Source organism: Eptesicus fuscus, chromosome 20 (assembly GCF_027574615.1).
Source record: "Eptesicus fuscus isolate TK198812 chromosome 20, DD_ASM_mEF_20220401, whole genome shotgun sequence".
NCBI lineage: Eukaryota > Metazoa > Chordata > Mammalia > Chiroptera > Vespertilionidae > Eptesicus > Eptesicus fuscus.
Genome location: NC_072492.1, coordinates 14256042 through 14282647, shown reverse-complemented (window position 1 = coordinate 14282647; position 26606 = coordinate 14256042). Strand labels below are relative to the sequence as shown.

At 38.8% G+C, this 26606-nt stretch overlaps 1 protein-coding gene across 9 annotated transcripts in view; it reads right to left on the bottom strand.

The window, feature by feature from the left end:
• UBE2G1 (ubiquitin conjugating enzyme E2 G1) overlaps nt 1-26606 on the bottom strand; it is a 105136-nt gene that overhangs the window by 61830 nt on the left and 16700 nt on the right. For 2 of the 9 annotated variants that reach the window (XM_054709028.1, XM_028133009.2), the window contains exon 2: nt 30-175. The exons of 6 other annotated variants lie outside the window; for them this stretch is intronic. In XM_054709028.1, the coding sequence (XP_054565003.1) occupies nt 30-145 (116 nt within the window). In that variant the 5' untranslated portion in view covers nt 146-175. The remainder of the gene's footprint in view (nt 1-29; nt 176-26606) is intronic. One more of the 9 variants, XM_054709029.1, reaches the window with a different exon arrangement.

Genomic DNA, 26606 nt, shown 5'->3' with positions numbered 1-26606 from the left:
TGGAGGGAGCAGAAGAGCAGAATACTCACATAGGGGGCGGCAGCGAAGGAGGAAGGCTAATCTTCTGGGCAGAACCCCAGAGAGGCACCAGTTCAGTGACCGTCGTACGAGGATGGTCAGTAGTAAGAAGTGGGACTGAAAACATCTGTCATAGCAAGAAGTCAACAGAGAATGTCTAAAGTTGATAAATCAAAAAAACAACAACACTATAAGCATATTATTTAGAAACATGGGGTTTAAGCCCCAGGAAATTTGAACCAAAAAGGTTTTTTTCAATTAGTTGCCTCTGGGGAGTCAGTCTAGTCATTATTAGGCCTTTTGTATAACTGTTATTTGATTACTTGATTGTTTAAGCTAAATGTATATATAATATTGATTTTCAATTTTTATTCCTTTTAATTTTATACCTTGTTCATTTTCCTTTAATACACAATACCCTACGTTTTACTTCCTTCCCACTAAGGCTGAGGCTGTGTTTCATTTAGCAATGTTTTTCAAGTGTAAGTTGTGCAGTCATGAAATAGACCTAGTGGAACATAAAGAGCATTTCTTTTTCATAATAAAAATAAAAAGTAAAATAAAAACATTGGTGCTTTCTTTTCAGTTATAAATGTTTACTTAAATGTGAGTACTAGGGTACTATGTAAAATCTCTCTTATTGTATTTATTCTCAGCCCAGCAGTCAGAGCGATCCTGTAAAAATGTGAATTAGGATCATGTCACTACTTTCACTTAGGGTAATAGCTTGTATGATGGCCCAAAAGTTCCATCAGAATTAACTAGCATATCTTTCAACCTTTCACTTCCTACCTCATTCACTTGGCTTCAGCTATAATTGCTCTCCTTCATCTTCTTCCAACATTTGAGTATGTCCCCACTTCAAGGCCTCTCAATTATTCAAATGTCACCCTGCTTTAAATTATAATCCCCACACTCTTCCAAACTTCCTATTTCATACCCTTACTCTCTATTACTCTTAAACACTATTTTATTCCCTGTTTTACTTCCTTTAGCACTCTAAAGCTTTCTATTAATTTTGTTTATCTCCCCCACCTCCACTGGAATGCATGCCCTAAAAGTTCATGGATTTTTGTTTGTTTACTGAGTTAGCCCTAGCACCTGTTAAAGTCCCTGGCATGTAGTATGCCCTCAGTAAGTATCTGCTGAATTAATAGAATAGTCTAAAAATATATATCATCTTAGGAAGATGCTAAACAATTGGCAGTCAAGCACAACAGTTTGGAGTCATTAAGAAATTCTGGCCCAGCCATTGTGGTTCAGTGTTTGAGTGTCAACCTATGAACCAGGAGGTCGGTTCGATTCCCACTCAGGGCACGTGCCTAGGTTGTACCTCTAAAGGTGGGGTGTGTGTGTGTGTGTGTGTGTGTGTGTGGGTGTGTGCGCAGGAGGTAGCTAATCATGATTCTCTCTCATCATTGATGTTTCTCTCTCTCTCCCTTCCTCTCTAAAATCAATAAAGATATTTTTAAAAGAAATTCTGGTAATTTGAATTATAAGGATAAGCTAAGAATTATTCTCTGGAGTAATCAAGTAAGGTCATTCACAATACTGAATATACTGACATAACTATGCCATAGTGAATGTGCAAATCTACTGAAATAATTAAAATAACCTTGGTTAACATCAACAGTAACATTATCAATAGTAACATTCCTTAAACAGCTAAGATTCTTTAAAGTGTAGAAGTCTTTTACTTTTTTTTATAAATCACAGTGAAAGTCTTATTTTCAGTAACCACAACTGGCACACATTCACAATTTTCACTATTTCCTTCAACCCTGGAGATCAAGGAGGCACACTGTTGATCACCTTCATTCCTTCAGAATAAATCAAAGAGCAAATTAGAATTCAGGTGAAAGTCACATAATAGGTCTTTTATTGTGGCACACATGAATAACAGAGCCTGTCAGTCATGATTTCAATGAATTATTTTCTAGTCTACATTACAACTCGTTGAATGAAAAAATATCTTCAATAGATTTCAACAATTAACAGGGGGAAAGTCCTTGAACACCTCTCTCATACAAAAAGCACACATGACGCCTGGCCAGGTAGCTCAGTTGGTTAGAACATCATCTCGATACACCAAGGTTGCAGGTTCCATCCTCAATCAAGGCACATACAAGAATCAACCAATGAATGCATAAATAAGTGGAACAAATCAATGTTTCTCTCTAAATAAATAATCAAACAGAAAGAGAATTCAAAAGGCACACTTGGCTAAAACAGATGTCTACTGTACACAAAAAAGCGTATCCAACTGCAAAAAAGAAATGTCTTTTACTCTGCAAGTGAATAATGGCTTTTCCACATTTCATGCCATTAATATAGCATGACTTGATAAAACAATTTTACTTATCACTTGTTTTATGTTCTTGGAGAATAAATTTCAATATTAGCTGCTTTGCAACTGGTTTTACCCACCTTCTCAAAAACAATGATGTTTTACTGTTTTGACCATAAGAAGGAAAGGTCTTAGGGGGGCAAAAAAAGAGGGAAATAAACAAGACAAATTGAAAGGGCAGCTCAGACATAAATAAACAAAACTGAATGAAGTACTGAAGCCACTGGCAAAATGAAAACTACATAGTATAAAAGAAGTAGTAGACCTGATACTGATGAAAACAAATTTAGGAAATGAAAGATAATCTCAAGAAAATTACACAGAACACAGCTGAAAAGAACAAAGGAAGAAGCATCTAGAAAAATTTAAAAAATGAAAGAAATGAAGATAAAAAACCATAAAACTGACATTCCTTGAGATGAGAACAAAAATGAAAACATATTAAAAGATATATAAGAAAATACTCCTAAATCACAGATTGAAACAGCTTACCATGTAACAGGAAAATGTAATAGAGAATCACACCAAGACCGAGATATATCCTGATGAAGTTACTGAACTTCAAGGATAAAGAAAGAATTCTACCAATACCCAGGCAGAAGTAGGTCACCTACAAAGGGAAAAACAAAGTCAGGCTCGCCCCAGACTCTAGAGTAACCCTAGATGCCAGAAGATAATGGAATAATGTCTACTAATTACTAAGGGGAAGATAATGTAACTAAAAATTCTATAACCAACCAAAATATCATTTCACTTGTGAAAACCACTGACAGACATTTTTAAACATACAAGAACCCTGAGAATACAGCAAATAACTACTCCTCAAACAGAAAAATCTATTTGATAAACATAATCGATTAAATATTTTGAAATTAAAGCTTTATAATAATGGCCACAGGCCTATAAACAAACTACCATATTTCATCTCTTCTAAGATAGTTTTTTTTTCTTCATTTTTTGGTATCTAAAATCAGCATGCATATTACAATTTCTTTGACAGTACTTAACCATATTAGTGGCTATCAATATAAAGAGGCATCTTACAATCAATGGTACCTTAGACATAATGACATATAGTATATAACTTCTAAAATGAAAGGAAACACAAATAAATCATGTAGTTTAAAGGGGAAAAAAAATAAGAAAACCAAGCAAAAAGATAGGATGAAAATAAGAGTATTACAGAAGAAAAAACCAAACATACAACAATATATAAATTATTTTTTAATATATATTTTTATTGTTTTCAGAGAGAAAGGGCGAGGGAGAGAGAGATAGAAACATCAAGGATGAGAGAGAATTCATCGATTGGCCGTCTCCAGGACACACCCTCCCCACACACACACACACACACACACACACACACACACTGGGGATGGAACCTGCAACCGGGCATGTGCTTGGACTGAACTGTGACCTCCTGGTTCATAGTTCGACACTCAACCACTGAGCCACACTGGCCAGGCCACATTATTTTAAATTATTAAAAGTAGCTCAGATTGGGTCAAAAAGACTAATCTTTATATCCAACTACATGGGGTCTACATGAGACAAACCTAAAACAAAGACTGAGGGGTTAAAAGTAAAATATTAGACAAAAGCATACCAGTCAAGAATAAACACTCCTTTAAAACCAGTTGCATTCAAAGTAAACACTAAAGGTGGCCAAAAAAGAAGGGGGGGAGGGTCACATTTTTAAATGATCATGATTATAATCTATAAAGAAGATATAATGTTTATAAAACTATATACACCAAAACCTACAAATATATATTTGGAATCAAAACTTTAAGGAAATCTGGACAAAAATAAATATAGAAGGTAATCACCATTTCAATCCTGAAAGATCAAACAAAACAAATGGCTGAATATATGAAGGAATGGGATGAAATACTTATGGAACATTTATAAAACTTATCATCTATGCCCTAACCCAGTGGTCGGCAAACCATGGCTCGCGAGCCACATGCGGCTCTTTGGCTCCTTGAGTGTGGCTCTTCCACAAAATACCACGTGCGCGCGTACAGTGCGATTGAAACTTCATGGCCCATGTGCAGAAGTCGGTTTTCGGCTCTCAAAAGAAATTTCAATCGTTGTACTGTTGATATTTGGTTCTGTTGACTAATGAGTTTGCCAACCACTGCCCTAAAGAGTTTGGCTCAGTGGATACAGCATCAGCCTGCGGACTGAAGGGTCCCAGGTTTTATTCCAGTCAAGGGCATGTACCTTGGTTGCGGGCACATCCCCAGTAGGGGGCGTGCAGGAGGCAGCTGATAAATGTTTCTAACTCTCTATCCCTCTCCCTTCTCTGTAAAAAATCAATAAAATACATTTTTTTAAAAAACTTATCTATTTACACTATAATACCTCAAAATTCAAAAAAAGTAGAAATAATAGAGACCATAATCTGACAATAAAACAATTAAGCTACTCTCCTTAGTGGAGGAGACTTGACCACTTACATACTATCTCACCCTAAACTTTCTCCATTCAAAGATGAAAACCAAAATTAATATAGACTATCTAGTAAATAACAATTATAAAAGCTACCTATATAAAAAGCCTTTAGTACACAAATAAAGCTATACTCAGTGGAAGATCCACAGCCTAAATACATCAATGGATCAAGAATTGAAATTAAATTTATTAAGCATTCAACTCAAGATTAGAAAATAAAATACTTTGAAAATCAGAATAAAGGAATTTAAGAAATTCTCGAGTTAATATACTAGAAAGCAGAAGCTAATACATTTAATTCTAAAACACAGGAGTTGCATTTTGAAAGGAAGGAAAAAAATAAACAGATAAACCATTAACTAGACTAAAAAAATTTTACATAATATTAGAACTAAAAACTGAGAAAATGCAGAGGAAACCAAAATAAGTATGAAGTAAGTTCCCAGGAAATTTTAAGCTACTAAATTTAAAAATGCAGATAAAATGGATGGTTTTCTAGGAAATGCAAATTATCAAGTGGAATCAAATAGACTAGAAAACAAACCCCTAGATAACCTCCAAAGAATTGAATAAATTGTCAAAGTGTTATCTCCCAACCACTCCAAATAACAGTCCCAGGCATTTTCATAGTAAATTCAAAAGGTAATTTCAAAAGGTAATTCCTTTATTAAAAATTTTATTAAACTATATCCAGAAAAGAAAATGTCCTACATTTTATTAGGCCAATCACAGAGAAAAATCTTGAAAAAATTCTAAATAGTAACAAACACTATTAAATGTACTTAATATATATATTCCAGACACTGGTCTAGATAGACAAGATACATAACATCAACTCATTTACTCTCAAAACAATCTGACAAGCTTGAGGGTCCAAATATTTAACAGCGGGTATAGAGTAGTCACCAACCCCATCTGAAGGATGCCAGAGCTATATTACGTTGGAGCATAGTCCTAAAGGCCCTCTTTTTATGCCACATATTATCCTTTTAGGGGCTAGATCACATGGAAGAAGGCTCATAGCCAAGAAAGGATCAAGTATTTTAACAATTTGTACATCACAACATTAATGCCAGTTTCTACTGACTTTTTACCACTCCCTGCCTATGTGCTGAGAACAACTTATCTCCATTTTACAGTTGAGCAAACAGACACAGAGAAGTTAGATAACAAAGGTTAGGGTTTGAAGGCAATACACAATGTGGCTCCAGAGATGAGGCATTTAACCTCTATGCTATGGGACCTTCCTAAATTAAAATATTAGTAAATATAATCCAATAATAAATTTAAAAGGTGTCACTTCTCCACAAATTCAAGAGAGGCTCAATCTTTTGAGCTAACATCATATTAAAGTCTAAAGAGAAAAGGCATTCATTTTTATTGTTGAAAATATTTTATAAAATGCCAGTCTTAAAAGGAAAGAGAATTCCAGCCCTAGCCAGTTTTGCTCATTGGATAGAGTGTCAGCCTTCGGACCAAAGGATCCCAGGTTCGATTCCAGTCAAGGGCATGTACCTCGGCTGCAGGCTCCTCCCAGGCCCGGGCCCTGGTCAGGGTGCCCAAAGGAGGCAACCAATCAATGTGTTGTTTCTCTCACATCGATGTGTCTCTCTGTCTTTCCCTCTCTCTTCCACTCTCTCTAAAATCAATGGAGAAACATCCTCGGGTAAGGATTAAAAAAAGAGAGAGAGAGAATTCCAATAAAAGAGGTGGATATAGAACGAGTATTTTTTAAGACACTACATAATATACATTAAGCTGTATATATGTGTATATTTGTTAAAGATTTTATATACACAGGTAATATATTAAGCCAGTAATGTGAAAACCAGAAGTAGCCCCATTGAAGTCCACTAACAGGACAAAACAAGGAAGCCTGCTAAGAAAACTATTGTGGAAGAGAGAAAATGAAGATGAACAATCACAAAACTAATGTTCCTTGAAATAAAAAGAAAAATGAAAGCATGTAACACCATTAATAGTTAAATAAACTATCAACAGTAATAAATAACAATAAAACATTAAACACTTTTAAGAAAAATCAAGCATCGTACTCAGGTTTAAAATATATTTAAATAAGAGATTTGAAAATAATTACTTTATAGCTAGGAAAGCCAAAAAACCCAATGAAAATCTAGAACTAAGCAACCAATTAAACAAAATTAAACAAATTAACAGCTTCCTTACACATAAATACTAATAAAAATACAGTAAATTAAAACAAGCTATTCAAAAGTAAACCATTGCGTTAAAAATTTACCTAAAATACACAAAAAGAAAAATATTTTAAGTTTTATTTTAAAAGCACATCTATTGTACCATTTGAATTTTAAGTATTCAGGGACAAATTTTTCTAGCTACTAAAAAGTGCATTCTAACTATTATTCTAACTACATCTTCAAATAGCAGTAATCTCCTCTTATTCAGTAAGGCTGAGAGTTGCAGTTTTCATTTTAAAACGTAATCCTATAAAATAAGTCAGATCATGTATCTCCTCTGCTGAAAACCCTCCTTGGCTCTCCACCTTAGAGTGGAAGTCTTTATAATGGCTCACAAGTCCCAACAGGACCTGGGCCTACCTTTCCCTTTAGCTGTCTGACTTCATCTCCTACTTCTCTTCCCACTGCTCACTTTAAGCTTTCCACACTGATCAACAAGTCTAATGTCCCAACAAGTCTAAGTTCCAGAAAGAGATAAGATAATAACCAGAAAAGGGGATGGACATCTCACACACAATTTTCCCAGAACTACACTTAAATTTATAATAGGACCTTCAAAATGCCTAAGACATTAATGGAAAGGTTCACACTAACATACATCAAAATAAAATTTCAAAACACCAAATCCCAAAAACTTCCAGAAAAAAAAAAAAGTGACTTTTTTAAAATCAAAATCTCAAAATTTTTGATATTGGACTTTACAAGTGAGAAGGGCAGCTGTTAGAAATGATTTTTTTAATCTCTTTGCTCATAATTAATAAAAATAAGATATATATAAATGAAAATATCTTTCTAAAATTACAATAATCCACCTAGTATAATTTGTCCTAAGAGTGGACTTGGAGATCTAGAGAACAGAAACTAACCAAAATACACAGAGAAATTTGGTATGTAATGAATTTGATTGCATTTCAAATCAGGTGGGAAGAATGGATTAGTAAAAAATGGTGTTAAGACAATTAGCTCATTAGAGAAAACAAAGCCAATTTCTACCTAATTCCTTACAATTAAAAAAAAAGTGCAAATGGTAAAATTTTTAAATGTAGAAAACAAACCCATAAAAGTAAAGAAAGAAAATGTGAAGCATATGATGGGAAGATCTTTATAATATTGGTTTAGTAAAAGTCTTAAATCATATACAAAACCTAGAAGCTGCAAATGAAAAGACTGAACCTTTAAGTTTCTCAAAGACTGAAAAGGGTGAGAAAGAGGAACCCAAAGGACAAAGCTGAGGGGAAAACGTTTGCATGTATGACAGAGTTAATCCCCAAGTAAGGAAAGGCCACTCACAAATCAATAAGATTAAATCCCAACATCTGCAAAAGGAGTAAATACAAATGTCCAAAATATTCATGAACAACAATTTAACCTATTTATTTTAATAATTCTTTATTGTTGAAAGTATTACATATGTTCCCTTCCCCCCGCATTGACCCCCTCCACCCTGTGTGTCCCGTCCCCACCCCCTCCTCTGCTCCAGACGGTCACCACCCAATTGTCTGTATCTATGGGCCCATGCATATATGCATACAATGTTCATGATTGATTACCTCCCACCCCCCCACACCCCCACCCATCTTCCCTCCAAAATTCTGTACTCTGTTCCATGCTTCCATGTAATTCTCTGACTTCTTCATGCTGGTATGCCCAAAGACTTAGTCCTTAATCCTCTTCTCTTACTGATTGCACTTAGCCTCATGGCTTACGTACAATCTATAAACTAACAATCTCCCAGTTTATGACTCTAAGCCAAACCTCTTCATCACTGAATACCTTATTATATATGGTAAGCTGCCTGTCTGACTTCTTACTTCAATGTCCAATAAGCAATTCAAAATTAGTATATTCAAAACCTAGCACCTGGTAATTTTTTCTCCTCATCCTGCAGTCTCTTCCATATCAGTTAATGCCAACTTCATCCTTTCAGTTACACAGGCCAAAAACCTTGAAGGCGTCCTAGATTCATTTTCTTTCACACACTCCACTACCCAAAAAAATCTTGTTCATCAGTAAATCCTGACAACTCTATTTAGCAAATATATCCAAGAATTCAACCATTTATCATTTCCACTGCCACCATCCTAGTCCAAGCCAATATTTCATCTGGCATTGCTAAAGTCTTATAACCACTCTATTTATTTCGGCCTTTTCTCTATGCAGTCTATATTCTCAGCATCATAACCCAAAGAGTCCTGTTAAACTTTAAATCAGACCATGTCACACCTATGCTGAAAAAATTTTAATAGTTTATCTCAGAGTAAAAGAAAGTCCTTACCTATAAGGACCACATTGCCACCTTGCTGTTTCACTGACAAACTAGGCCCCTTCTCCCACCTCAGAGCCTTTGTACTTATTATTGCCTCTGTCTGGAAAGCTTTTCCCCCAGACATCAATGTTCCACCCAACTTTTCATTTCAGTTCCCCATTTTATTTTCTCTCTGGTGCACTTATCACACTAATACACCATATGTTAAACCTAATTATCTAGCTTATTATCTGTCTTCCCACACTAAATATATAAACTCTGTGCCAGCAAGATTTTTTTAAAATATATTTTATTGATTTTTTACAGAGAGGAAGGGAGAGGGATAGAGAGTTAGAAACATCTATGAGAAAGAAACATCGACCAGCTGCCTCCTGCACACCTCCTACCGGAGATGTGCCCGCAACCAATGTACATGCCTTTGACCGGAATCGAACCTGGGACCTTTCAGTCCGCAGACCGAAGCTCTATCCACTGAGCCAAACCGGTTTCGGCAAGATTTTTATGTTCTGTTCTTTAAAATATCTAAGCACTACTATGCTTAAAAAGTAGGCACTCAAATATTTCTTAAGACTATAGAATTAAACTTGATCTGTCAGCACTTTAAATTGCAAGTGCTATGTAGGATCATCTTTACATGAGCCTATTGTTAAAAGCTGTAAAACTAAAACAAGGGCAACCACTCTTTTCCTATATAAGAGGATGAGGGGTTTCATTATACTCTTCTTCAAACCTTTTTTCCAGAAAGGAAAAAATATATACATATATTACTGGTAAATTTATCTTCAGTTGCAACAGATATAAACTCGGGAGACTAAAACTCCAGGGATGCCTCTGGAAAAAAACAGCAATGGCTATTCGCCAAAGGAAAGAACTGAAGAAAACAAATACGTTGGTGCTCTAGAAGGTTTCTAAAACAGCACTGAATCTTTCACTTATTGAAGGCAGAGACAAAGTTATTCTGAATAGTAAGGCACTATAATATGAGGGATAAATAGTAAAACAAGAAAACAAGCAATAAAGAGTACAGTTATTGCCCAGCTGGTGTATCAATCTATGAACCAGGAGGTCGTGATTCGATTTCCAATCAGGGCAACATGCCCAGTATGGGGCATGCAGGAGGCAGCCAATCAATGATTCTCTATCATCACTGATGTTTCTCTCTCTCCCTCTCCCTTTCTCTCTGAAATCAATCCTATACTAGAGGCCCGGTGCACGAAATTCATGCACGGGGGGAGGGGGTATTCCTCAGCCCAGCCTGCACCCTCTCCAATCTGGGACCCCTTGAGGGATGTCAGACTGCCCGTTTATGGACACAAGATGGCCACCACTGCCCTCCCCTGCAGGACCAGGCCTGCAGGGGAGGGCAGTTGGGGCAACCAGGCCTGCAGGGGAGGACAGTTAGGGGTGACCGGGCCAGGAGGGGAGCAGTTAAGTGTCGATCAGGCTGGCAGGGGAGTGGTTAGGGGGTGATCAGGCTGGCAGGCAGAAGTGGTTAGGGACAATCAGGCAGGCAGGCACGCGAGCAGTTGGAAGCCAGCAGTCCTTGATTATGAGAGGGATGTCTGACTGCCCGTTGGACATCCCTCGAGAGGTCCTAGATTGGAGAGGGTGCAGGCTGGGCTGAGGGACACACACCCTGTGCATGAATTTCATGCACCAGGCCTCTAGTAAAAATATATTTTTTAAAATAGTATAGTTATTGCCATTAACACTGACCACACAACAACATACAGTTTATACCACAAAGAATCTTCAACCCAGAAAGCCAATCAATAATATGAAAAAGGCTGTCAATACATCTTGCCCTAGTAATAAAGCTAATGGTTAAATTAAAAGAAATGGGTCTCAGTAGTTATTTTAATCCCAGTATTAAAAAAAAAATCCTTAATCTAACCACAAGGCACATGAATAAACTAGGAAGTTGGCAAAACAAAATACTCCAATAACTAGAGAGAACCATAAATAATCCCAAATATAAATTTCTTTCAAATATAATTTTTCTTAAAGATAAAGGCAAAATGCTCATTTTAACTCTATAATATATAATCATGTTTAATTCAATATTCAATTTTCAGGGAAACTTACTAGTTCCAGGATGTTTACACCATATTTTATACTATAGCTTTGGGTACACCCTGGCAAAATGTATAGCACTAGACAATCATGAATTGATGGCAAATTAGAGTAACCCTACATTTGCAAAAATGAGGCATGAAGTTTCACAGATTATCTATACTAATAGAAGGGTAATATGCTAATTAGACCGGACATCTTCTGGACATCCATCCAGATGTCCTTCTGGACAAAGCCATGGTGGCAGGGGTTGAGGCAGAGGTGGTTAGGGGTGACCAGGCCAGCAGGGGAGGGCAGTAGGGGCGATCAGGCTGGCAGGGAGCAGTTAGGGGTGATCAGACCAGCAGGCAGAGGTGGTTAGGGGCTATCAGGCAGGCAAGCAGAGGCGGTTAGGGGCGATCAGGCAGGCCAGCAGGTGAGCAGTTAGGAGCCAGCGGTCCTGGATTGCAAGAGGCATGTCCTGGATTGGAGAGAGTGCAGGCCGGGCTGAGAGACCAAACCCCCCCCCCCCTGTGCACGAATTTCGTGCACCGGGCCTCTAGTTCAAATTATAAATACCATCACCAGAAAGTTCACCTAGTCTTAACCAGCTCAAGAAAAAATTTAACAATTCCAAGAACTCATTTAGGTAATGCATACTTGAATTTTATATAATTTAGAAAGACCAAAGCATCAACATGTGACCTTTTTTTAAAATATTTTTTTAAATTTTTTTTATTGATTTCAGAGAGGAAAGGAGAGGGAGTGAGAGATAGAAACATCAATAATGCCCTAACTGGTTTGGCTCAGTGGATAGAGCATCCGCCTGCAGACTGAAAGGTCCCAAGTTCGATTCCAGTCAAGGGCATGTACCTTGGTTGCGGGCACATCCCCAGTAGGAGGTGTGCAGGAGGCAGCTGATAGATGTTTCTCTCCCATCGATGTTTCTGACTCTCTATCCCTTTCCCTCCCTCTCTGTAAAAAATCAATAAAATATATTTAAAAAGAAAAAAGAAAAAGAAACATCAATGATGAGAGAGAATCATCAATCGGCTGCCTCCTGCACACCCCACACCAGGGATCGAGCCCACGACCTGGGCACGCACCCTGACTGGGAATCGAAACGTGACCTCCTGGTTCACAGGTCGACGTTCAACCACTGGGCCATGCTGGCTGGACTGACCTTTTGTAAAACTTACCAAATTTTCAGTAGAAAAGTAGAATAGTAAAATGACCTACCATGTACCCATCATTCGGGTTCAATTATACACATGGACCATCTTATTAGTCTATATATCCTTACCCATAACCCCTCAACCTAGAGAGTTTAAAGTAAATTCCAGATATCGTGATTTTATTAATATCCTATGTAATAAAAGCCTAATATGCAAATCGACCGAATGGCAGAACGACGGGTGGAAAGGCCAGTAGCTATGACACGCACTCCCCACCAGGCAGCAGACGCTCAACACAGGAGCTGCCCCCAGCCCGCAGACCCCAGGCCAGCCAAGGTGGGTGCCAGCGGGGGCCCCCTAATCGCCCTGCCAGTCACCCCACAGAGGGTGGCAACCAGCAGTGGCAGCAAGGGGCGGAGCCGGCAAGCAGGCGGCACCAGGCTGGCCAAGGTAGTTGCCAGTGGGGGCCCCCCAATCGCCCCACCAGTCGACCCACAAATCGGCCCTGGGGACCCTACCCATGCATGAATTTCGTGCATTGGGCCTCTAGTTTTAGTGGAAGTTCTAAACTATAACCACAATATTATCACATCATAAGAAAAATTAACAATAATTTGTTAGTACCCCGTGATCAATTTTTCCCTTTTGCTCCATATGAGCATTTTTACAATTAGTTGGTTAGAATCAGGATTCATCCAAACAAACATCATTGTATTTGGTTAATAGGTCTCTTTTAATTTATAGATTTCCTGAGCCTTTCCTTGTCACTTGTTGAAAACAAGACACTTGTTCTATAGAATTTCCTTCTAGATCTTACTGATTGTATCCACCAGTGGTGTCTATGAACATGTTCTTCTGTACCTTGTATTTGCTATAAATTGCTAGAGGCTTGATCAGTTTCAGATTTGAAGTTTTGGGCAAGAAATTTCATAGATGGTGCCACTGCATCACATCAAGTTTGGTTTGTCCCTCTTTTTATGATCTGTGGATTCAGGTGTTGTCAGTTTTTACTTATTAGCTTTTGTATTTGTTAATGATCATTGATTGTCTAGATCTATTTCATTAGAGGTTGTAAAATGGTGATATCCTAATTCTTTGTTTCTTCATTTATTATCTGGAAGACTATTATAAAGAAAAACATCTCTTACCAACTATTTGGTTATCCGGTAAAGTCTTGAAAGATAAATGCTTGATTCTTCATAGCATCTTCCAAAGATGACCATTAAGATGTTTTGTTGTTATTGCTTTATTTTAGTATTGAAAAATCATGTATTTTAACACAGTTGATATGTTTTAGCTCATAATTATTGTTCTTTTTATCCACCCAAATTGTCCCAATGAGTAATTTGTCCAATGGGAACCCTGGCCAGTGATCTTTGATAGCTTTCTTATTTTCTGGTATGACAAGATATTCTGAACATTTCCAGTCCCAGAAGAATTGATCATTTCTCTATGGAGCCCTGATTCCTTTTAGTAAGAAAAGTAATAAATATGTTATCATATCCTGTGGCATTCTCCCAAAATCTCCTATCTATCCTTTTTTTCCTAATTACTCCAGTATCAATACAAAGTATACCCAACTGTCTATCCAGCTAATGGACAAAGCTACCTTTTATGGCCCAAGTCTAATACATCTACCTCGCCACCCACAAGAGGACAAAAGTGGGAGCAAAGAACAGGCAAAACTCCGGGGGGCGGGGGGGGGGGGGAAGACTGTTGTAACTTAAAAAAAAAAAATCTTAGGTAAAAGAAAGGATTAAACTTACCAATTTCAAACAACAAATTATGAATATACAGACAAACCAGAATTTTAAAAGAAAATGTAATGCGAGTTAAGGTGTGGGAAATACTTAATACCGTATTTTCCCTGCCTTTTGAAATTTCCTAAAATTCAAAATGCAAACAAGTTTTGCTTTATTATATCTATTTATGTAGCCAAGAAATAAAAGATCAAACTTTAACTTGAAAACATAATTATCTGAAGTTTCAATTGGCTTTGCAAAATAAGTTGCTTCATAAGTAAAGTTTCATATGATATCATGTTAGGCCAGAGACCCAGAAAGAACAATTAAAATGATAGCACCAGATGGGCAGTCAGAAATACAAGCCCCAGCTTCAAAATAAACAATATAATGTTCATTACTTGGGGGGGAGGGGGGGAATAAAAGTATTAGGTCTTCTCTGCTATGTTTAGCAAAAGTAATCTTCTAACAAATAATCTTTTCAACCCAAACCCCCAAGCAGATTCCAATGCCTTGAAAAGTATAAATGTTGCTCAATTTGAATTGTACTTACTTAACTTTTTTAAGATATATTTTTATTGATTTCAGAGAGGAAGGGAGAGGGAGAGATAGAAACATCAATGATGAGAGAGAATCATGGATTGTTTCCTGCATGTCCCCTAGTGGGGATGGAGCCCACAACCCGGGCATGTATGTGCCTTGACCTCCTGGTTCAAAGGTCAATGCTCAATCACTAAGCCACACCAGCCAGGCCTCAATTTGAATTTTAAACAGTACTGTTTCATTTTCATTTAATAATTAAAATGAAGACAAAAACTGAGTTGCAAGACCTGCTTTTAATTCAACACTCCTGGCTTCTTATTTCCAACAATTTATAAATATTCCATATGTATTACTTTCATTGATTCCTTAAAGAGTTAAAAATTAAGCATATATTATTCAATAATACAAACAACTACTTCTATCAAGCTCTTATCAGGCATAAAGCCAGCTATTGAATTTATTATTTATCTTTAGTCATTTATCTTTTGTCTCAATAAGAGACATTTGGTACAGCATTACTTTTCCTTGAAAAACACTTCAGTCAATAAATGCTTACCAACTTACTAAGACATGTTTACTCTTTTAACAGTCCCCTTTACACAATTCTCATCTTACAAGAGAAGATCCCTTGTTGATCTTCAGAGCATGAAATCAGAGACTGCTTCGGTATGAGTATCCACAAGTAAAAATAGAACAGATTCCAGAGACTCAAATTGAGAAGGTGGAGGAAGAACACAGCAAGCCTTATTAAAGAAAACAACCTATGGTCCTATTCAAAACAAAAAAAATGATTATTTCCCATAATTTGATTATAAAATGTTAAATAATTCAAGACTGCACTTTTCAAACTAATTTTACATTAGGATTACTAATAGGGTGCTATTGTCTGCTATTGATATTTCAAAAATACAGCATTCAGAATTGCTATCCAGTTTCAACTTATTCTTTATAAAAATGATTACCTTTAAAATACAGAAATATCATTCACTGACATTAATGTAACACAAATCTGAATTCTCATCATAGGTATATTCTCTACCTACTGAAAGAAGGCTTTATATGTAGCTCATTCTCCAATGAACATCAAATGTTAATAATGCTAGTCAACAATAAGTGTGAACATTGTATCCAGACCTAAACTGAAATAATCCTAACTCTATTGATTAGATAGCTATCTCAATTAGATAGCCAATAAACTCAAATAGTTTTATGGCCCTTGAAAGTAGGTAAGATACTGCAGTCTCATTTAATGGGAGTCAAGAAAGGAGGAATAGAGAAAAAGAATAAAGATGCCAGAGAAAAAGATACTAATGAGGAAGCAAATACAACTGTAGTAATTCAAGAATATAAAGACTGCCCAGCTGGTGTGGCTCAGTGGTTGAGCATCGACCCAGGAACTAAGAGGTCACCAGTTTGATTCCTAGTCAGGGCACATGCCTGGGGTTGTGAGCTCAATCCCCAGTAGGGGGAATGCAGGAGGCAACCCATCAATGATGTTTCTATCTCTCTATCCCTCTCTCTTCCTCTCTCTCTAAAAATTAACAAAAACTATTTTTTTTAAAAAGAATAAAAAGTCTACTTAGTTCATCTAATATAATCTATCAGCCATTCCCTCTATAACATCCCTTACAGAAATTTAAATTTAGCAGCTACCTGAACAGTACCATCCACTGAACATGTATTTACTGAGTATATACTATCTGTCAAGTGCTAGCAATATAATATAGTAATCATTAGTACTATTGTCAAATATTTCTGGTTTTCCCCCCTTGCAGGCACTCAAGTAAGAGATTTCTTGGCCCCCCATAGTTGGCAGACACCAGGTGATTAAAGTTGGCCCATGATTTGTAAGTGGAAATGTCTCCATTCACTTCTAGCCAGAGAATTTAACTATTGGTTAAACAGAGCCTCCAGAAAAACACTGCCTTTCTCTGGCAAAGTTTGAGATTGTAACCTCAATGAACAGAGACTCTGCTAACCTAGGCCAATGAGAAATAAACCCTTGTGTTTTAAGCCACTGGGATTTTAGGCTTGTGAGTACTTTTAACCACAGAATAACCTGGTCTATTGTGACTAACACAAAAGGTGATCAACACAGCTCCTTTTCTCACAAGCTACCTATGGCTAAACTAGGTCTCCCTGACTTCATTCATGCTGGCAAAGTTTTTGTGTGTTTTTAAGACAAATAATATTATCTATTATTTTAGCAAATTTTCTGCCCAACTAACATAATGGTTATTCAATTCCTGTGATTTCTACAAACAGTACATACACTAATGTCTTCAACCAAGTGATTATTTCTTGTAACTGAATCAATCAAGTTCAGGAACCCTGATATAAACCAGCAGAATATCCATCCTAATTAACATCAACCAATCAACCACCATTCTGGTTATACCAGTAAATGTTCAACTTTTACAAGCATTCAGTCTTTCACATGGCTACCATGAACCATTCTGACAAGTGCCTTAACACAATCACTACAAAATATTATACGACTACATGACTGAAACAGGAGAAAAGGAAGAGAATGCAGATTAAGAAATGGGATATTGCCTGGCCAGTGTGGCTCAGTGGTTGAGCATTGACTTATGAACTAGGAGGTCATATATGGTTCAATTCCCAGTCAGGGCATGAGCCTGGGTTGTGGGCTTGATCTCCAGTGTGGGGTGTGCATGAGGCTGCCGATCAATGTGTCTTCTCTCATCACTGATATTTCTATATCTTTCTCCCTCTCCCTTTCTTTCTGAAATCAATAAAGATATTTTTTAAAAAGCTTTAAAAAGAAATAGGATATTAATAGTAGATTGACAGTTAATATCAAAGGGGCAAATGCAAACACATAAAATCTATAGCTAAGTACAAAAATGATAAATGCCTTTAAGGAAAAAGAAAATATTGAGTAGAGCGGGTAAAAGTTCACTAAAAATATGCCAGGACCTACTCTAGACATATTCTCAATGCCAACAACCTTGAACAACTATTTTGCAAGGGATAGGGTGTCAGAGAAGTCATTTAAGCAGCAAAAACATTTGAACTGATCCTTTACCTTAAAAGATGAGTTTATTTTACCAAGCAGAGATGGGAAAGAGAAAGGAATGCCTCCAAATAAAAAGTGTGTTTTACATAGGAAAAGAAACACAACAGGATAGAATTTTTTTCCCAAAAGGGAAATTCCTAAACACAGAGGGTTTAGGGTTGGTTTTTAGATATCTATCTTGAGGAGTGGGGGGAGAGTGGAGTGGAGGGATTCAATTGGGGGTGGGAGGGAAACACATCTGTAATAATTTCAATAATAAAGATAAATTTAACAATAAGTAATAAATAGCCTATCTTGCCCCCAAGTATAAAGCACTTTACAGAGATACATAAAATACAAATATAAATTATAAACAAATGAGAAAAAGAGAAACAAGGGAGGGACAATTAAATGGAAGCAAATAATATAATATAAAATGCCTTAAAAATTCTCATAGGAGATCTCTACATTCAAAAGGTTAACAGCCTAGAATTTCAGCTCTAATGCGTAATTTTTGATTCACTGTAATCAAGATTTCTAGCAGCCTACATGGAAATATGATCAGAGAGTCACACAACTAAGGGCACTAAAGTTGAAAAAATTATTTTTCTGACTAAAGAGAATTATAGTCAAACCTTGGTCCTCAAAAGTCTCCCATCTCAAACAATTCAGTTCTCAACCAAGTTTTTCACAGAAAATGTCTTAGTTGTTGCACAAACTTCTGTTCTCGACCCAACAATCCTTTCATGCTGACACCTGTATGATCACACATCTCTCAGGTGACAAAGGAGAGAATTCCAGAGTATGAGTCAATTTACTGCCAAACCTACCTCTCGTCATTAACATCTCAGGAAATTGTGCTGTGAATATTTTTGTGGGTTTTTTTGCTTTTGTTGCTGCTTATTATCATTAAGTACATACAGTAAGTCACCATGGGTTCTAAGAAGGTTAGTGAGAGCATAAAAGTGAAAAGGAAAGTTGTGAGAACGATAGACTGAACTTAAAAAAGATAGAGGTGTTCACATGTCTGATCTGGCTACTGAGTATATGGCATGGCGAAATCCATGATTAACACAATTTTAAAACATAAAGAGGCTATCAGGGGTGCTGATGTTGCTAAGGTTTGTGAAAGTGCTCACGAAAACAATGATCACAGGCAACTGAAGAGGTAGAAAAGAAGCCGGTGATAGCATTTCTGAGGCAATAATGTGAAAAAGTGAAAATACTACATATTGACTTCCTGAAAGACACCCCTGGTATGAGTGCTGGAAGTAATTCGTTTAAGGCTAGGTGATGTTCAATAAAAAATTTAAGAGAAGTGGCAAAGGATATATGCACCCCTATGTTCAGAGCAGCACAATTTACAATAGCTAAGATTTGTAAACAGCCTAAATGCCCATCAGCAGATGAGTGGTACAGCCCCAACCGGTTTGGCTCAGTGGATAGAGCGTCGGCCTGCAGAATGAAGGGTCCCAGCTTGATTCAAGTCAAGGGCATCTATCTTGGTTGCGGGCACATCCCCAGTAGGGGGTGTGCAAGAGGCAGCTGATTGATGTTTTTTTCTCACTGATGTTTCTAACTATCTCCTTTACTCTCTGTAAAAAAAAAAATCAATAAAATATATATTTTTTAAAAACACAAACTGGCCCTGACCGGTTTGGCTCAGTGGATAGAGAGTCAGCCTGCGGACTGAAGGGTCCCAGGTTCAATTCCGGTCAAGGGCATGTACCTTGGTTGCCGGCAATCCCCAGTGGGGAGTGTGCAGGAGGCAGCTGATTGATGTTTCTCTCTCATCGATGTCTCTAACTCACTATCCCTCTCCCTTCCTCTCTGTAAAAAAATCAATAAAATATATATTTTTTAAAAAAACTGTGGTACATCTACACAATGTAAAAAAACGAAGGAATTCTTACCATTTGCAACAGCATCCTATATAATAAAAGGCTAATATGCAAATCGACCAAACGGCGGAACGACCAGTCACTATGATGTGCACTGAGCACTAGGAGGCAGACGCTCAATGCAGGAGCTGCTCCCTGGAGGTCAGTGGGCTCCCACATGGGGAATGCCACTCAGCCAGAAGCCAAGCTCATGGCTGGCAAGCGCAGTGGCGGTGGCGGGAGCAGGCCTAAGCTGGCAGTCAGACATCCCCTGAGGGCTCCCAGACTGCAAGAGGGCACAGGCCAGGATGAGGGGATCCCCCCTCCAGTGCATGAATTTTGTGAAAGTGCTCACAAAAAGTGCTCACGAATGTTCAGAGCAGCACAATTTACATTCTACAAGTTTTGTGATATTATACTATATATTATATTATATATCCACCAGGCCTCTAGTGGATATATAAGCCAGTTGGAGAAAGATAAATAAAACATGATCTCACTCATTTGTGGAATATAATAAACAACATAAACTGATGAACAAAAATAGAGCCAGAGCCCTAACCAGATTGGCTCAGTGGATAGAGCCTCGAACTGAAGCGTCCCAGGTCGATTACACTCAAGGGCACGTACCTTGGTTGTGGGCACATACCCAGTATGGGGTGTGCAAGAGGCAGCTGATCGATGTTTCTAACTCTCTATCCCTCTCCCTTCCTCGCTGTAAAAAATCAATAAAATAGAGGAACCAAGATGGTGGCAAAGTTAAACAACTAAACTGCCGCCTCGCACAACAATTTCAAAAATACAACTAAAAGACAAAACGTCTACCACCCAGAACCACGGGAAAGCTGGCTGAGTGGTAGATTTACAACTAAGAAGAGAAAGAAGCACAAACGCTGAAAAACTGAGGTACGGAGGCGTGCGAATCGGGCTAGTGGCGGGCGACTGGGCGCACGGCTTTTCTTCAACCCGAAGAGAGACAAGCTCCCGATCACTCTGAACTCCAGTTTCTGGGGACACGTGGGGGATCCAGGTGCCTATGGGGAGAAGCTGGACTCTCTGCCATCGGGTTGGAAAGTGAGAGTGACTTTTTTGCAGAGGTGCGCCCAGCAATCAGTGTTTACTGCGCTGGAGTGCGGGACACGGGGACTTGGAAACGCGGAAAGGCAGAGACGGCTGACGGCAGCCATCGTCGTCTGCCACGCCCTAGCCTAGTGACGCCCAGAGACCCCACCCTGCCCTGAGACCCCGCCCCGAACATTCTACAAACCCACCCAGGCTCCACACAGTGGCTTTTGCATATAAATGGCCTGTTCTTTAGCAGCTTAACCAAATTAACTGCAGCTCCAGTCAGACTGCTCCAAAACCGCCCAAGCAAAGAGGAGAAAACTGTAGTTCTTGCTGTAGCTCCTGCTGGGGTGCCTCAGACAGTAGCTGACCTGCACCCCATTGGAGACCCAGACACTAGTGTATCTAGTGGTCGGTGTGAGACGACACCAGATTTCAACCACTCTCATAAGGGACACATTCAAGAGGCAGACTCAGTGAGCACCAAAGCCCTACTGTGTCTCCAGCACAGCAATTCTTCCTTTATAGACACAGCGGGTCCTCACAGCCAATTGGCCTGGAGGTCAATTCCTCCCAGTGATACCAACAACAATCAAGACTTAACTACAACAAGGCTGTACACACAGCCCACAAAGGGGTGTACCAAGAGTGTCCACCTCAGGTAACTGGGAGGCTGACCCGTTGAACCAATAGGACACCTAGTACACAAAGCTACCCAACCAACTCAGGGAAGCAGCAAAAATGAGGAGGCAAGGAAACAGATCACAAACAAAAGAAATGGAGGAGAACAAAAGAATGGACATAGTGTTCAAAACCATGGTTATAAGGTTTTTCAAGAATTTCCTGGAAAAGGCCGATAAATTTAATGAGACCCTCAAGGATATGAAAAAGGACCAACTAGAAATTAAACATACACTGACTGAAATAAAAAATATTATACAGAGACCCAACAGCAGACTAGAGGAACACAAGAATCAAGTCAAAGATTTGGAATACAAAGAGGCAAAGGACACTCCTCCAGAGAAGCAAGAAGAGAAGAGAATTCAGAAAGTTGAAGATAGTGTAAGAAGCCTCTGGGACAACTTCAAGCGTGCCAACATCAGAATTATGGGGGTGCCAGAAGAAGAGAGAGAGCAAGACGCTGAAAACCTATTTGAAGAAATAATGACTGAAAACTTCCCCCACCTGATGAAAGAAACAGACTTACAAGTCCAGGAAGCACACAGAACCCCAAACAAAAGGAATCCAAATAGGACCACACCAAGACACATCATAATTAAAATGCCAAGGGCAAAAGACAAAGAGAGAATCTTGAAAGCAGCAAGAGAAAAACAGTTAGTTACCTACAAGGGAGCACCCATACGACTGTCAGCTGATTTCTAAACAGAAACTATGCAGGCCAGACGGGAGTGGCAAGAAATATTCAAAGTGATGAATAGCAAGAACCTACAACCAAGACTACTCTACCCAGCAAAGTTATCATTCAGAATTGAAGGGCAGATAAAGAGCTTCACAGACAAGAAAAAGCTAAAGGAGTTCATCACCACCAAACCAGTATTATATGAAATGCTGAAAGGTATTCTTTAAAAAGAGGAAAAGAAGAAAAAAGTAAAGATAAAAATTATGAACAACAAATACATATCTATCAACAAGTGATTCTAAAAGTCAAGTGAATTAAAAATCTGAGGAACAGAATAAACTGGTGAACATAATAGAATCAGAGGCATAGAATGGGAGTGGATTGATAATTCTCAGGGGGAAAGGGGTGTCTGTGTGGGGGGTACGGGAAGAGAATGGACAAAAATCATACACCTATGGATAAGGACAGTAGGGGGGGGAGGTAAGGACAGGGGGGGGGGGGAACCGGGTCATGGGGAGATATAGGGGGGGAAAAAGGAGAAACAATTGTAATAATCTGAACAATAAAGATTTATTAAATTTTTAAAAAGTCAATAAAATATATTTTTAAAAAAGAGCCAGAGGAAAAAACTATTTTAGAATATAATAGAAGTAATCCTATTATTTGCAGGTTTTTAATATTTCCTACAACTTTTGTGATATACTATGTTAGTACAGTTTTGGTAATATTATATTTCAAATCTTTTTATATCTTGAAATATTAATGTTTACTGCATGTAAATGGGTAATTTTTTGTATCTACAATCTGGTAATAGATTTATTTTGTACATTGTAAAAAATTTTTAAAAATACATAAAAATAAAAAATTTTAAGAAAAGTGGCATTCATAGAGTAGTGAGGCATGAGGAGGCTGCCAGTTCTAACAAAGTAGCTGCTGATTTAGTGACAGAATTTCAAGAATCCATAGAGGCCAAGGGATGTGTTCCCCAGTAAGTGTTCAATTATGAGACAGGCCTCTTCTGGAAGAAAATGCCAAAAAGGACCTACATCACACAGAAGTCATTGCCAGGATACAAGCCAAAGGACAGGCTGACATTATTGTTGTGTGGGAATGCCAGTGGGAACTTTAAATTGAAGCCTTTACTCATCACCATTCTGAAAACTCGGTGAGTTTTCAAAAAAAATAATGCCACGAAAAAACAAGCTGAATGTTACATGGAGGACTAAGAGCAAAGCTTGGGTAACCAGGCAATTTTTTATTGAGTGGATTCATAAAGTGTTTGCCCCAAGTGTGAAGAAATATCTTCAGGAAAGACAATTCCCACTCAGGGCATTTCCTGTAATGGACAAGGCTCCTGCCCACCCACACACACACCCCCCACACCACACTCCCCCCCCCCCCCCCCCCCGGCTTGGAGAAGGAGTTGGTGGAAGAGTACAGCTTCATTACCATTAGGTTCTTGCCACCTAACACAACTCCTCTCATCCAGCTCATGGGCCAGCCGGTCATTTATAATTTTAAGAAACTCTACACAAAGGCGCTGCTTCAGGAGTGTTTTTGAGGTGACCTCTGAAACTAACTTAACCCTCAGGGAGTTCTGGAAGGAACATTTTAATAACCTCACTTGGTTGAGGATCACAGACAAAGCATGGGGTGATATATGTCTTCCAGGACCATGCAATCAGCCTGGAGCCTGGAAGAAGTTGTGGCCTGGGTCTGTTGTTTAGAGAGACTTTGAGGGCTTTGGGGATGAGCATGTGTCTACTGTGGATATTGTGTCTCTGGGCAAGTCCATGGGCTTGGACATGGAAGATGATGATGTGGAAGAGTTGGTGGGAGACCACAACACTGAGCCTACCACGGAGGAACTCCAAGACCTTCAGAGGGAGAAACAACTACCAGTAACAGAGGAGCTCTTTACAGAGGAGGAGGATATTCCTACTTCACTAATCAAGGAAATACTTGGGAAATGGGAAGAAATGCAAAGTTTTATTGAGAAATATCACCCTGATAAAGAAGTAGCAAACCTTATAATAAACTTGTTCAATGACAATGCAGTGTTTCACTTCAGGCAAGTGTTAAATGCAGGCAAAAACAAACGTCACTGGATAGGTTTTTATTGACACAGAGGCCCAATAAGCCTGAAGCAAGTTCTAGTGAGCAAGAAGGCAAAAGAGAGAAAAAGAACCCCAGAAGAACAGCTACCTGACATTTTTATGGAAAGGGTCTCCCCTTCCAAATAAAAACATCACTCCATCCCTCCAATCCTCCTCTCCACATACAGTCATCAATAACTCTCAACACTTAAGTTAAGATCTAGTGTGTACGTAAATTTACATTTACATTTCATGTCTCTTTTGTTTTTAAAGTACCGTATTTTCCGGCGTATAAGACGACTGGGCACATAAGATGACCCCCAACTTTTCCAGTTAAAATACAGAGTTTGGGATATACCCGCCCTATAAGATGACACCTGGCGTATAAGATGACCCCCGACTTTTGAGAAGATTTTCCTGGGTTAAAAAGACGTCTTATACGCCGGAAAATACGGTATTTATTTACAAACTAGAGGCCTGATGCATGAAATTTGTGCAAGAGTAGGCCTTCCATCCCTCAGCTGCAGGCACCAGCTTCCCTCTGGCACCCGGGACCCAGGCTTCCCTTGCAGCTCTGGCTTCGTCCAGAAGGTCATCCAGAAGGACTTACAGTCTAATTACATATTACACTTTTATTATTATAAATTAAACCATACGTTAGACATGTACTGTATATAAGAAAGATTAAAACGGAATTATTTGGGGGTCTGAAACGGATTAATTAAATTTACATTATTTCTCATGAGACAAAAATGATTTAGGTTTTCAAACAAATTGCTCCTTGAACAGCCTTCCAGAACAAATTAAGTTCAAGAATCATAGTTCCATTGATTTAGCATTGATAACAAGAATGAATTTACTTGTGAAGGTCCCCTTAAAACGGACACTATAATGTAACATCTTCACAACACCCAAAATGAATTTCACAGGGCTGCTACTGACAGCATACCTGCACAGGTAGAGATATCAATGATATCACCCAAAGCACAAGTCAGTAAAGACACCTCTATGTAGGGTTGGTACACAGGACTCTACAGTCTGAAGTTGCATTTTAAGGCACCAAAGACAATGATAATTTGTTGCAGGACAAGAGGATTAAAGAGATCAGCAGGCAGGTGACTTCAAAACCCTATGAGACTCCATGTCCTGGTCAGATAGCTCAGTTGGTTAGAGCGGGGTCCTGATACACCAAGGTTGTGGGTTCATCCCTGTCAAGGCACATACAAGAGGCAACTAATGACTGCATAAATAAGTGGAGCAACAAATCAATGTTTCCCTCCCTTCCTCTCTCTAAATAAATAAAATTAAGGAGAAAAAAAAAAACTACGCAAATCTCAATGTAGGGACAGATCCATCCATCCCCCTCTACAAATGCACAGACAATTTTGAATACAATTTCAAGGGATTGTAGACTATAATATCCATCCAAAATCTACAGAGACTAGTCAATCCTCAACATACATAACTTAATCTTGGCAGAACTGAATACGGTAGCAACAAATCTAAGACTGTATGCCCTAGCCAAGGATATATCCCCCTATCTAATAAATAGTGAATATGCTAATTGACTGTCATGCCCTCACAAGATGGTGGCGCCCTAATCCAATAGAGTGAATATGCAAATTGACTGCCACGCCTTCAAAGATGGCAGCGCCCACAGCCTCAAGATGGGCAGCGTCCAGTCCCCTTAGCCCCGCAGGGGCGGCAGACACACAGCACGGCCAGGCCCGCCCCCAGGCGGGTCCGGCCACTCCGCACACCTGCCTCTGGAGTCCCCCAGTCCCCTCATCCACCCAGGGCCGGCCCAAGGCACAGGCAAGCCTCGGATGTTGGCTGCCCAGCCGATGCCTGAGGCGCAAGCAAGCCTCGGATGGCGGCTGCCCAGCCGCCCAGAGCCACCTGAGGCTCAGGTAACCAGGGCTGGCAGTGGCAGCAGCAGAGGTGTGATGAGGACATCACCTTCCCCTGATCGCTGGGTCGCCTCCCCTTCACTGAGGGCTCCCAGACTGTGCGAGGGGACAGGCTGGGCTGAGGGACCCCCCCCTCCAGTGCATGAATTTTCATGCACCATGCATCTAGTTACATATATTCTATGTGGCCAATTTAGAGTAAACCTAGAGTAGAGCAGACATCCTCAAAAGCCCTAATGAAGTCTTATGACTAATGAGAAGACTATCCCAATGGATACTTAAAATGACTAACAGCAGTCACTGACTCATGAAGCCAACACCCCCAACCATTCTGGACCTGTTTTAGTTTTCACAAATATCCCGGTCTTTTCAAATATTTGGCTACTTCCTATTAATTATCTTTTTCTCCTCCTGCTATATCATTCTCAGATTTTATGATAATTAAAAATTTGACTGT